General features: G+C 28.8%; 1 protein-coding gene across 3 annotated transcripts in view; it reads left to right on the plus strand.

Moving 5' to 3' along the window:
• The window catches only part of plx (PTB_TBC1D1_like and TBC domain-containing protein plx), a 135,979-nt gene that overhangs the window by 102,642 nt on the left and 19,353 nt on the right, over positions 1-13,984 (plus strand). For all 3 annotated transcript variants that reach the window (XM_065501492.1, XM_065501568.1, XM_065501643.1), the window contains one exon: positions 11,435-11,719. In XM_065501492.1, coding sequence (XP_065357564.1) covers positions 11,435-11,719 — 285 coding nt within the window. The remainder of the gene's footprint in view (positions 1-11,434; positions 11,720-13,984) is intronic.

A 13,984-nucleotide genomic window follows, 5' to 3' on the forward strand; every position in this document is an offset into this window, starting at 1 on the left:
ATTCGAACTTAAATTTCAAATATGATTTTTTTGCAAATTTTATCAAAAACTACAGATTTTAAGGAAAATGTTAATGATTTTACTCAATATTGAAAATTTTTAAAATTCGAACTTTAATTTCGAATATATAGAAAGATGATTATTTTGAAAATGATACAAAAACCTATAGATTTCAAACAAAATTTGAGAAAATTTGACTCAATACTAAAAATTTTGAAAATTCGAACTTAAATTTCATGGTTTTTTTTGGAAATTTTATAAAAAAATCTACAGATTTTAAGGAAAATTTTACTCAATATTGAAAATTTTTAAAATTCAAACTTTAATTTCGAATATATTGAAAAATGATTATTTGGAAAATGACACAAAAACCTATAGATTTCAAACAAAATTTGAGAAAATTTGACTCAATACTAAAAATTTTTAAAGATTTTGAAAATTCGAACTTAAATTTCAAATATGTTAAAATTGATTTTTTGGAAATTTTATCAAAAATCTACAGATTATAAGGAAAATTTTACACAATATTGAAAATTTTTAAAATTCGAACTTTTTGATTATTTTGAAAATAATTCAAAAACCTCTAGATTTAAAACAAAATTTGAGAAAATTTGACTCAATACTAAAAATTTTGAAATATTTTGAAAATTCGAACTTAAATTTCAAATATGTTAAAGATGATTTTTTGGAAATTTTATCCAAAATCTACAGATTTTAAGGAAAATTTCACTCAATATTGAAAATTTTTAAAATTCGAACTTTTTTTTATTTTGAAAATAATTCAAAAACCTATAGATTTCAAACAAAATTTGACTCAATACTAAAAATTTTGAAAGATTTTGAAAATTCGAACTTAAATTTCAAATATGTTAAAGATGATTTTTTGGAAATTTTATCAAAAATCTACAGATTTTAAGGAAAATGTTAATGATTTTACTCAATATTGAAAATTTTTAAAACTCGAACTTTAATTAAAATTGAAATATGTTAAAGATGATTTTTTGGAAATTTTTTATTAAAAATCTACAGGTTTTAAGGAAAACTTTACTCAATATTAAAAATTTTTAAAATTCGAACTTTAATTTCGAATATATTGAAAAATAATTATTTTGAAAATGATTCAAAAATCTATAGATTTTAAACAAAATTTGACTCAATACTAAAAATTTTGAAAATTAAGTTCGAATTTTCAAAATTTTAAAGATGATTTTTTGGCAATTTTATCCAAAATCTACAGATTTTAAGGAACATTTTACTCAATACTGAAAATTTTTAAAATTCGAAATTTAATTTCAAATACATATATTGAAAAATGATTATTTTGAAAATTATTCAAAAGCCTATAAATTTCAAACAAAATTTGAAAAATTTGACACAATACTAAAAATTTTGAAAATTCGAACTTAAATTTCAAATATGTTAAAGATGATTTTTAGGAAATTTTATCCAAAATCTACAGATTTTATGAAAAATTTTACTCAATATTGAAAATTTTTAAAATTCGAACTTTAATTTCGAATATATTGAAAGATGAAATTTCAAATATGTTAAAGATGATTTTTTGGAAATTTTTTATTAAAAATCTACAGGTTTTAAGGAAAACTTTACTCAATATTGAAAATTTTTAAAATTCGAACTTTAATTTCGAATATATTGAAAAATAATTATTTTGAAAATGATTCAAAAATCTATAGATTTTAAACAAAATTTGACTCAATACTAAAAATTTTGAAAATTCGAACTTAAATTTTTAATTTTTTAAAGATGATTTTTTGGCAATTTTATCAAAAATCTACAGATTTTAACGAAAAGTTTACTCAATATTGAAAACTTTTATTTCGAATATATTGAAAAATTATTATTTTGAAAATGATTCAACAGATTTCAAACAAAATTTGAGAAAATTTGACTCAATACTAAAAATTTTGAAAGATTATGAAAATTCGACTTAACTTTCAAATATGTTAAAATTGAATTTTTTGAAATTTTATCAAAAATCTACAGATTTTAATTAAAATGTTAATGATTTTACTCAATATTGAAAATTTTTAAAATTCTAACTTTAATTTCGAATATATTGAAATATGATTATTTTAAAAATGATTCAAAAACCTATAGATTTCAAACAAAATTTGACTCAATACTATAAATTTTGAAAATTGAAACTTAATTTGGAATAAGAAAAATATGTTTATTTTAATATTCAATTAAAAATCAACAGATTTTAAATAAAATTTAAGAGATTTCAATGAGTAGGGCAATATAACAATATCAGCCAAAAACTCTCATGTTTTGTAATTAATTTTTTAAAAAGGTTAATTTAAAACCTATAATGATCTTTCTTCCGCTGTATTTATATTTTTAAAATCAACTTTAATTTTTGAAATTTTTAAATAATCTGCTTAATTTTATTAGTTTCTACTAAAAACAAAATAATTTAGCTTTTTAATCCCTAAATGAATATTTATTCTGTGTGAGTGAATTTGCATACAGTATGTTTATTTGACATATTTTTTTTTTGTCATGCATCATACATTAACTTAGGCGTTACAGGAAAAAAAACTAACAAAAATATAATGTTTAAAATTTCATATTTTTGTTGATATTTACTCAACTAAATAAATAAACTTTGAGGCAGAATATTTATGTAGGAATAACAAAAAAAAAATATAGTAAAATAATTTAAATAAACATGAAATTATATGCAACAGTCAGTCAGTTTACTTTACATGTATACATGGCAACATTATTTACATGACTCTATGCAAATATTTGAATATGTATGAATATACATACATATATGTGTACATGTTGTTTACACTGTTACCCAGCAATTCTAGGAGACCAAACCAAACTAGTGATTTTACCTATAATTTAGGGTTACAACTTGTTATATCACTAGCTACGGAACTAGTTATTTTAACTCCTTGCGGTTTAGTGGTGGTCACTTTACTAACCACCTTTTCTATAGTCTTTAAAATATAGTTTATTGGCATCTATTGCCATTTTGCTAAATAATTATATTTTTTGAAGTCATCGTTTATGATTTTTGGCATAAACGATTCACATACCAGTTACATAGAGTCCGCTGTCTTACCTAACTGGCTACTTGCTCAGCTACATAATTAGCTTTATTAGGGCGCTAATTGATAACAAAACACATCTCATAGACTGTCCAATAACCAATTGCTTGTAAACAAATCCTCCTCCGACTACCTTCCAATAGATTACTACTGGCAGCTAAAATAACTATTTTCTAGAGTCCAGTACAAAATAAACCTTTAAAGTGACTACACTCTAGGTTACTTAAAAACAGTAAAGTGACAATTGGCTTCAATCTAAGTTAATTAAGATGTCAGTATACTTAATTAAAAAATAAACTGTTTGAGAATTATATCAAAACAATTTGTATAAAACCAGTTTGTACGAATTACTCACAAAACGTTTAAAGTGACTACACTCTACATTACCAAGAGACTCTTAAGTGACAATTGACTTTACGCTAGATTACCAGGGATATATAAAGTAACCAATTGACCTTTCTCTGCTCTACAAAGAGTACATACGTGTCAAATGACCCAAAATATATAAATTGGAGTCTGCTAAGTGATCAGATATTAGTAACAATTACTGTCTAGTTGCTTAACTGCTGGGTACTATCATGAAGTGTAACTAGGGTTTTTATCCCGGGAATTCCCGGTACAAATTTCCCGGGAATTTTGCGAGTTTTTCACTACCCGATTCCCGGGATTTTTAGTCGGGAATCCCGGGAATTAAAAACTGACGAAAATACATAGAAAACAAGAATAATTTTTTACAGTTTTTTGCTTATATCTTGGCAATAATAGACCGCATATTATTATTATTTATTTGGGGTTTTCATATGAAAATTTAAAAAGAGAATTCATTATTTATAGAATTTATTTCTTATTGAATCATTCTAATTTCTTTAAATTTCTTCTTCAAATCCATAACAAAATAGCTTCAAAAATTTATTAAATGATTAAATTTTTCTTCAATTAAAGGTTTAAGACAATTTTTTCAATTAATTTTGTAAATGATTTGATTTAACAAAAATTTAATCATTCAAAGTTTGAATAAATTCTGTTATTAATTAACTTTTAAATTAATTCAGTTTAAGCAAAGGCTTTGGAATGAATCTAAAAATTAAATATTAGGAATGGATTTATGGAATGAAAGGCTGACATTTTTTAATTAAGGATTAAGATTTTAGTGAATTAAGCTCAAATTTTATTAATTAATTCGAAGCTCTGATATTTAATAATTATAACTCTAAGTTTTTATATAAAATTTGGCTATAATATTCCTATTTAACAGTATCATTATATATTTCGGGAATAGCCGGGTACCCGGGAATGTAAATAAAAATTTCCCGATTCCCGGGAATCAAAAAAGGTCGGGAAATTAAAAACCCTAAGTGTAACAGAAATATTTATAATCCTGTCGGAAATTTTAGGTTCGAAATGAATTTCTAATGTAAATGATACTTAATTATGATGGATTTTCTTTAAATACCGAAATTCGTGCTCGATAAAATTGGAATAAAGGCGTATTAACAAGGTGAGTGCGTACCGCCAACAAAAATACAACAATGCAAAAACAACAGGCATTTTTTTTTGGTAAAATGTAGAGGAAGTTTCAAAATCAAGGCGAATTAAAATATTACTATGTTATTTACAATAACAAATGTAAACATAAACATAGTTTGACAGAAGACCCAAGGTATATTAATTATAAGGTAGTGTTATCAGAACAGCTGATCGTTTTTTGCTACTATGTTCATTTTTCGACATGGTGCAGAATCAATGTCAAACTTTGTTTACATTTTGTAAATGTCAAACTTTGTTTTGCTGTTAAATTCGTTTATGTTTTAAAACCAATATTAATACTACACGAAATTAGTTTTATTTTTAAAAACATCAAATTAAATTACAAACAGATTCAAATTTATAAACATTTTTTGTTTAACAAAAATTGATTTATTTGTGAGCTGTTTTTGACATTTTTCCCTGACAGCCAATTCGCCTTCAAATGCAGGCACAATGTCAAACTACATATAAAAAAAAATATAACCAATTCGCTCGTTATTCTGAATTCGCCGATGACACTACCTTATAATTAATATACCTTGAGAAGACCTACATTAAACCACGGCGAATTAAGAAACAGCTGATTTTATGCAGTCACCTTGTTAATACGCCTTGATTGGAATAAGGTGCATTTAATAAGATGCCATCGGCAGCACAGATGATTATAGAAATAGCACGCACAAATGTCAAACTACATATATAAAAAATATCCGCCCGTACGCCCGTATGTCAAACTCTATATATAAAAAATAATTGAATTCGCCTGTATTTATTTCAATTCGCCACTGCTGTCACCTTATTAAATACGCCTTGATTGGAATTTTTAGTAATTAATTTTTATTATGGTAAATTTTTAATCATCGGCCTAGTATTTTTGAATTCGCTGTAACATAATTGTTTATTTTAAAAAAATCTTTGCTGCTTAGCTTCCTCACATAAGAATTTATTTACATTTCCCTTGTTTACTAATTTATTTGGAATGTTTTTTTTTTGAGTTCACAATTTATTAACAATAAATTTCTCTAAGAAAACAACTACAACAACAACTCTTAGTACAAAAAAAATCTTAAAATCTTTTCCACTAAATTCTCTTGAGGCTTTAATTTGTTTCTTTTGATTTTTTTTTTTATAAATTTGACATATTTCTGTCAAAAATATCTAGCACTGAATCACTCATGAATGAGTACTAAGAACAATAAACAAGAAAATAATATTTAGAAGACATAATGTCTTTTAAGAACATAAATCCGTGGTGGGCTATTTATGGCCCACGGAAGAAAATGTTTTAAAAAATAAAGCAAATATTGGATAGTCTTTTCATTCAATTTCAAAGTTTAAATGGAAATTGATATTATCAGGAACTACAAATTAATATTGAGAAAAAACCATTAGAAATTTGGAAATCTAAACTGTCAATGTCATAAAACGCCTTACACAATCAGGATGAATGTTGTGAAAATTCGGATTACAAATTATTTTTTTTGTCGATCCGAATTCGTATGACGTTATATACGCCGCTCAGTAGGGCAGAATCATAATTTTTAGGGAAAAAATCTGGCATCTCTAAACGACTGGTACGATTGGAATAAAATTGGTACAAAAATTAACTCATCTAAACAAAAAAAATAAATAGTTCGGAATAAATGTGGATCAAATTGTTTCTAATATTTGCAATCCTATTAAAATTTTGATACAAATTTTGGTTGTAGAAACTCAATAATAAAATCTATATTTATTAACCCTCCGTTACTCGCAACTGATCTAGTTGATACAGCAAAATTTTTTTTACTGTAAATTTTTTTAAATACCCTAAGTTTTAAGCAATTCTTTGATAAAAATGTATTTATATTGCAATTTTATTTGTATTATTCTTTTAAATACTTTGAATATAATTGTTGAGTTGAGAAGCTGGGTGAAGGGGGAAAGGGCTGGATGAATTGGAAGTTGTTCAAACTCTCTGAGCCGAAACAAAATCGTTTAGATTTTGTACTCAGAATAATTTAAAAAACAATATGAAACGAAAAGGAAGGAATAAAACAAATGAATTAGGAATTTTCTAATTATTTATTAAATTATTTGGAAGGTGGATTCTTACCATAAGGAACAATAGGATTAGGATAGCGATGTGAACAGGTTAAAGTTAGATTTTTATCTCTCGCCAAAAGAAATATTTACGACCCTTGACGTTTAATTTAGTACGTAATGACAAGTGGAATTATACTGCAACACATAGCATTCTGCATTAGTATATATTGAGGAAAATAGGAATTGCAGGGAAATTATGAAAATCGCTAAGTGTTGTTTTTGGCGTAAACAATAATATTGTTTTTATGTTTTCGAAATAAAAAGTGAAGAAATTATTTTCAAATGCGTCTTTCTTTTATTTATATCAATTTGATACATTGCGACTAATCTCGATTGAAAATGATTGCGACTAACGGAGGGTTAACAGAAATTTTCAACGTTTTTTAAATTTGTCATTCTAAATAACATAGTTCAAAACTAAACTTGTCAAAAGGTCAAAGGAAATCCAGCAATTCCTAAAAATTGCAGCAAAAATCCCAAAAATGAAATTTTTTACAATTTTGTTCATAGGGTTCACATTTTATTCGGCGCTGAATGAAAATGATTTGAGAAAAAATAGGGAACACAGCTAGGTTTCCAAAGCTGCTTTCTGTTTTCTGGGATTTTAGAACATGTGGCCCAAAGTTGAAATTTTGACAAAAAAAAAAGAAACGTAAAATTCCGAAGGACGTGGGGACGACATTTTCGAAACATGGTCATGTTTTTTTATACCAAAATTTTCTCCATAAAGATACCTAACAGAAAAACATAAAATTGTTATATGTTCTTAAAGAAAGTTTTTTTTAATAAAAAAAAGAGTTAAGTCACCCAAAAAACAGCAAAAATCTACTATTTTTATACCCTTCACCTTCGTGATAAGGGTATATATAAGTTTGTCATTTCGTTTGTAATTTCTACATTTTTATTTCCGACCCTATAAAGTATAAAGTATTCTGGATCCTTATAGATAGCGGAGTCGATTAAGCCATGTTCGTCTGTCTGTCTGTCCGTCTGTTAGTTGAAATCAATTTTATGAAGACCCCAGATATCTTCGGGATCCAAATCTTCAATAATTCTGTCAGACATGCTTTCGAGAAGTTTGCTATTTAAAATCAGCAAAATCCATCCATAAATAACGGAGATATGAGCAGAAAACCGGGACAACCTCGATTTTTGATCTATCTATAAGTCATTAATATAGACAATATATATTTCAAAGTCCATTGCAACGATGTAGATAAGGCTATAGTAAGTTGGACCTACAATGGGTCAAAATCGGGAAAAATATTTTCTGACCTGAATTTTTTTTTCATCAAAAAATTTTTTTTGTCATCATTTTCCAAAAAAAAAAAAATTGAAAAAATCTTTTTTTAAAAAAAATTAAAATAATTTTGAAAAACAATTAAAAAAAAAAAATAAATTTTGTTTACCTAAAAATATTTAAAAAAAATTATTTTAAAGTATAATTTGGTGAAGGGTATATAAGATTCGGCACAGCCGAATATAGCTTTCTTACTTGTTTTAATTGAAAATGTTTTATTGTTGAATCTATAATTTATATTACTCTTAAATCTTTTGTATATTATTGATAATTTAGTTGTCTAAGTACGCCCTATATTTTTAAAAAATCAAATATGGCAAAATTTTTAAAATTTAAATTTTGAAATGCCTATAACTCGGAAATTATAAGAGAAAAGTAGTACAAAAATCTTAGAATTTTTGGAAAAAATTTTCCATATTGAGGCCATATTTTTTGAGGCCCCATTTTAATAACTTAAACAGCCGTTTATAAATGCGGATTTATTTCCATAACATTTTGATTCTGCACCTAATTCTAAATAAATCATTTATTATGAATTTTTAAAATTTTTTTTTACCACCCTGTCTATACCTGATATATTTTTATCATGATAAACGTCAAAATAGCTGTCAAGATAACAAATTATCAGGTATAGTCCCCATTTATTACAATTATTGCTTCGTTATGACAAAATTGTTAATGCTTTTGCTCAGACAACTTTGTTTTGACAACAAACGTCATTAATTGTTATAATAAATATTTGTCAAGTATAGACAGGGGTTAAAGATCCCATTTTTTGTACCAGTATTTTTTTTAAATTAAAATTGTACCCGCTGCGGTATTGTTTATCTTGCTTATGTCCATTGTCCAATATCTTTAAATTGACCATACATCGAGACAGTTTGGGTTATTTGAGTAATTTTTTCCTTTCTATATTGTTTCAGTCTAGTGTTGATTGTTACAACAATACAACAGCAGTTGTGCTGGGCCGCACAATTTTCAGCTGTCACATAAATTAAATCACAAAAATTTAAATAATTTCCTGGCGTCTAGTGTTTATTACATTTATTATGCAAATACATAGTTGTTTTTTCATTAATTTGTATTTTAATTTAATTGAGTTGAGCTCTTAAAATTCCTATTAAACATTATAACCGCATTAAATTACAGTTAAATGTTTAAAATCCCTTTTTTCCATTTTATTTGCAATGAATTATGCATGATTTAATATTTATGTATAAAATAAGACCTGTGCTAAAAAAAAAATTTCAGCGTTGGGTGGGGGAAAAATTGTCAAAATGAGCAAAAAATTTAAAGGAGGTTTAATGATGATTTCATTATAGTCATTCTGTTATTAACAATATTCTGCAGATTTCAGTATTAAATGCGAATGGCCAGGCAACATAGAAAATACTGAATTTTGTAGATTTTGCATTTGCAATAAGGCAAGTTTATGCAAGCTCTGAATACTGAAATTTAATATTATAATTTAGCATTAAATCTGGTTTTGTTTTATTTATTTCACTATTATGCGATCAGTAGTTAGTTTTTCTAGAATTTGAAGTAATATTGCCACTATATTTTGCTATTAATGAGTTTAATTAATGAATACACAGTGAAACACGAAAAAAATAACCACCACTACGTGATAAAAGACCAAAAAAACAAAGACCCGTATCTCCCAGTTTTGCCCAAAGTCATGAACTTTTTTATGAGCCCCCAAAGATTTGGGACCTCGGTGTAATTTTTCCAAAAAAGTGATCATTTTCTCAGGCTTATATCTTACAAACAGTTCATAATTTTGATTTACTCTCTGAGGCAAATTGTGAACATATAAAATCAAAAAAACTTCATCTTCAACATCAAAATCGCAAAAAACTTTAAAAAAATTCGAAATTTAGAAATACATTTTTTTAATGTTGCCTAAAAGTATGCTTTAGTTTTTAATATTTTATGGCCCAAAATTCCTTTAGTTTTTTCTTACCAACTTATATTGACCTACCTAAACGGTGTTAAGAATCATTCCTAGAAAGTTCATATGTTCTAGAAAGTTGTTTATTGAGATCTTAGGTACATTTTTGTAGTTGATTGTTTCCTTGAATTTTGAACGCTTTGCTACCTATGGACCTGAACAGAGGAAAAAAAAGTGAAAAAATCTAATTTTTTAAAGTTTTTTGGGATTTTGATCTTGTAGATGAAGTTTTTTTGTTCTTTATGACAAGGTCTACAACTTTCCTCAGAGAGTAAATCAAAATTCCGAACTGTTATGAGTCTGAGAAAATTATCACTTTTTTGCAAAAATGACACCGAGGCACCAAATCTTTGGGGGCCCATAAAGAAATAAGTGCATGACAAAATTGGGAGACACGGGTCTTTTTTTATCACGCAGTGGTGTCCGTATATGGTTATATTTCCATGACTCAAAAAATTACACACAGTGATATTGGCAAATTAGTTACAGAATAGGGCTGATTATTTTCCTATAACTGTTAAAATTAATGTCATGCGTGGTATAGCTTAATAGTTACATCAATTTGTATGTTTAAATTCAAACATGCAAAGACATGTTTGTATGTTATGCATATAAAGGAGTGTATGAATGAGCCCTTTAACGGTTAATAGTTGAGGTTTAACCTTTTGAACTTGTTGCTCTCATTACTGGGAGCCAACGTATACAAATATATGAACTTTAGCTGCAGGTAAATACAAATGAAATAATGATGTTGATGGTGATAATGATAATAATGGTACTTACTACTGATGCTGATGCCAACCAATGTTGTTCCTGTTTTCAGGCACCACAAACATGCGATTAAACATTCTGTATTGAAACATTAAAAATCGTACGAACACACATCGTGATAACTAGTGTAGAGAGTTCAACGTAAAATGAACATTTTACAAATTAATTATTCAACAACATTCTTACGTCGTAACAACACATTTAAAACCAGACTACAACAATGTTGCTGCCACTCACTCACTGCTGTTGAGTACAAGCAGCACAAGCCCTGTAACGATGTCAATTGCAATAAAACAGCACCAACAACAACGAATTTAAAACAATTTTTGTACTCCACACTCAAACAAACCAAAACCAAACCTAATTTAAGCCCCTTTTTTTATGGGAGGTACACAAGTATTAAAAGGTAATAAAAGATTATGGGGAACCTCGAACTATTTGAGGGCGGCAGAGGATGCTTTAGACTGTCATGCATATAACAATTAAAATTAATTGTATTTTATAACATCTCTAAGGACATATTAATAATAAATACCCGCACAACACTTTACATTACAAATCGTGTGCTTTTTGTTTGGAATTGTTTAAATATTGTGCTGTTTTTTTTCCTTTCTTTCTTACTAAACAATTAAATTTGCTTTATTAACAAATTAATAAAGAAATCTGTTAAATTGAAAACTTGTAATACTGATTATTGTTTTGTTTTTATCTTTATAGATGGCCGAATTAATGCATCAAATGCGCGATCCCGCCCATACTTTGGGCGGTTCAGTTGGCAGCATACCTCAGACATTAGTGGCCAATAATAGTACAACGGGCGCCGATATGTCTCTGCAGAAGGCTTTGAGCGGCAATGGTGTTCATACCACGCCGGCCACAAATCTCAAGCTTAGCGAGGCTTTACGTCAGGCCCAACATGATGCTAGTCCTAATTTAGTGTCATCCTCAAAGATGAAATCATCCAAATCCTATACACATGGTCTCAGTAATTCCGCAGGAACGGTAAGTTATAGATTACATACGTAATAATTTTAAAAAAGTAAACACGAATTTTCGAAAGAAATTTTTGTGTATAACTCAATTTTCTATATAAATCATTAAGTATTGGGTGTGTGACTTAAAAATGAGAGATTTTTTATTTTCAAACATTTGTAAAATATAAATTTATTCAAAGTATTGGCCATAAATAGATATATAAAACGGAAGGAGAAAGATATCAATGGAAAAAATTCTCTCTTTTCACACAATAACAAAATACATGGCAATACATTCCCATGACTTGGGATTTTGACAAAAGACTTAGGTTAGGCTCTCTGTTACCTTTAGTTAGCTATGACCTTTTCCCATCTTTCTGACAAATGGATTCCGGGCCAAAAGAACTGCTCATCTTTTGAGACCATGAACGAATCAGGCCAATTTCGGATAGTCTGTTCCAAAGTGAAGCGTATCCCAGATAGAGCGTTCTACATCGATCAAAACAAATAGTAGCCGGATGGGGAAAGGTCTAGACTATAAAGCGGGTGAGGCAAAACTTTGCAACCCCATCATTCTAAATAGTTTTTAAAAGGTATTGCATAGTGTGGCCGAGCGTTGTCATGATGGAAAATTACGGTTTCATAACTGGCTGCATATTCTGGGCGTTTTTTGGCCAATGCTCTCTTCAAACGAATCAGTTGTGTTCGGTACAGGTTCCCTGTGATGGTCTGGCCAGATTTCAGCAGCTCATAATAGATAGGACCCTTTGGGCACCACCAAATACAGAGCATTACTTTAGAGCCATTGATATTTGGCTTTGGTGTCGATTCGAGTGGTCGGCCGGGCTTCACGTAAGATGTCTTACGCTTCGGGTCATTGTAATGGATTCACTTTTCATCGCAAGTAATGATTTGGCGCAAAAATGATTTTCTTTTTTAGCGTTCAAGCATCATTTCCGACATGTATAAAGTGCAGTAATAAAATTCAATCCATCAACTTAACATAATCAAAATCCCAATCTGCTTATACTTTTATCCCGGGTAACAAAGTATAAGTAGACAAGGCCATAGTTCTTTCTTCGTACTAATATCGTAGTTAAAATCCGTAGTTAGCCGACCGAGCCGAAGCATTTATCTCGTCGGATTGTACTCATTAGCTGATGAGAGCTGAAGAATTTATCTACTCGGATTACATCCATAAGCTATATTTACAAATAATTAGTCGTTAGCCGACCGAGAACCGAAGTATGTATCTTGTCGGACTGTACTCATTAGCTAGTCATAGTCAATAATTTGTAGTTAGACGATAAGAAATGAATAATTTATCTTATATTTACCAATAATTAGTCGTTAGCCGCCCGAGAGCTGAAGCATTTATTTCGACAGATTGTACTCGTTAGCAGGCATTAGCCAATAAGTTGTAATTAGCCGATGAGAGCAGAAGAATTTATCTCCTCGAATTGCATCCATCAGCTATATTTAGTCGTTAGTTGACCTAGAACCGAAGCATTTATCTCGTCGGGTTGTAGTCATACCCAATAAGTTGAAGTTAGCCAATAAGATTTGAAGAATTTATCTCCTCGGATCGTTAGCAGCATTAGCCAATAAGTTGTAATTAGCCGATGAGAGCAGTAGAATTTTTCTCCTCGGATTGCATCCATTACCAACAATCAGTTGTTTGCCGACCGAGAGACGAAGCATTTTTCTCGTCGGATTATAGCCAGATATTAGTCAGTCCTAACTTATAGAGCCAACGAATTCATCTCCTTGGATTGCATCAGTTGCATTTACTTTATAATAAGTCATTAGCCCACCGAGAGCCGATGCGTTTATTTTTTGTCGAATCCTCTATTAGAAGCTTCGCCCATTAACAAACATATTCCAAAGATACAAGACAACTCTGTGGTAAAGAAGATTTCAATGGATGCCCCGATAGTGTGCCGGACTATTAAGCTGAGGGTTGCGGGTTCGATTCCCGCCAGAGACTAGGCAAAACACTTTGCAGTTTGTTTTTGTTTAAACAAAAAAGGTGAAGAACTTGGACAGACTAAGCATGTTCTTCAAACAGGTTCTTATTGCAAACAAAAGCTGCATTAAATCGTCTTTCTAGGTCTCTTGGTTTCAATTTGTATGATACCCAATTTCCTTGCTTTTGGGTGAATCCTCACACATGTTTTGAAATTACTGCTTGAGTAGCTCCCAATGATTTTGCAAGCTCTTGTTAAGTTTGACAAGAATCTTCATGGAGTAATGCCACCAATTCTTGGTCTTCAAACTTTTGTGGCTGACCTGG

The sequence above is a fragment of the Calliphora vicina genome, chromosome 1, assembly GCF_958450345.1.
Source record: "Calliphora vicina chromosome 1, idCalVici1.1, whole genome shotgun sequence".
Taxonomy (NCBI): domain Eukaryota; kingdom Metazoa; phylum Arthropoda; class Insecta; order Diptera; family Calliphoridae; genus Calliphora; species Calliphora vicina.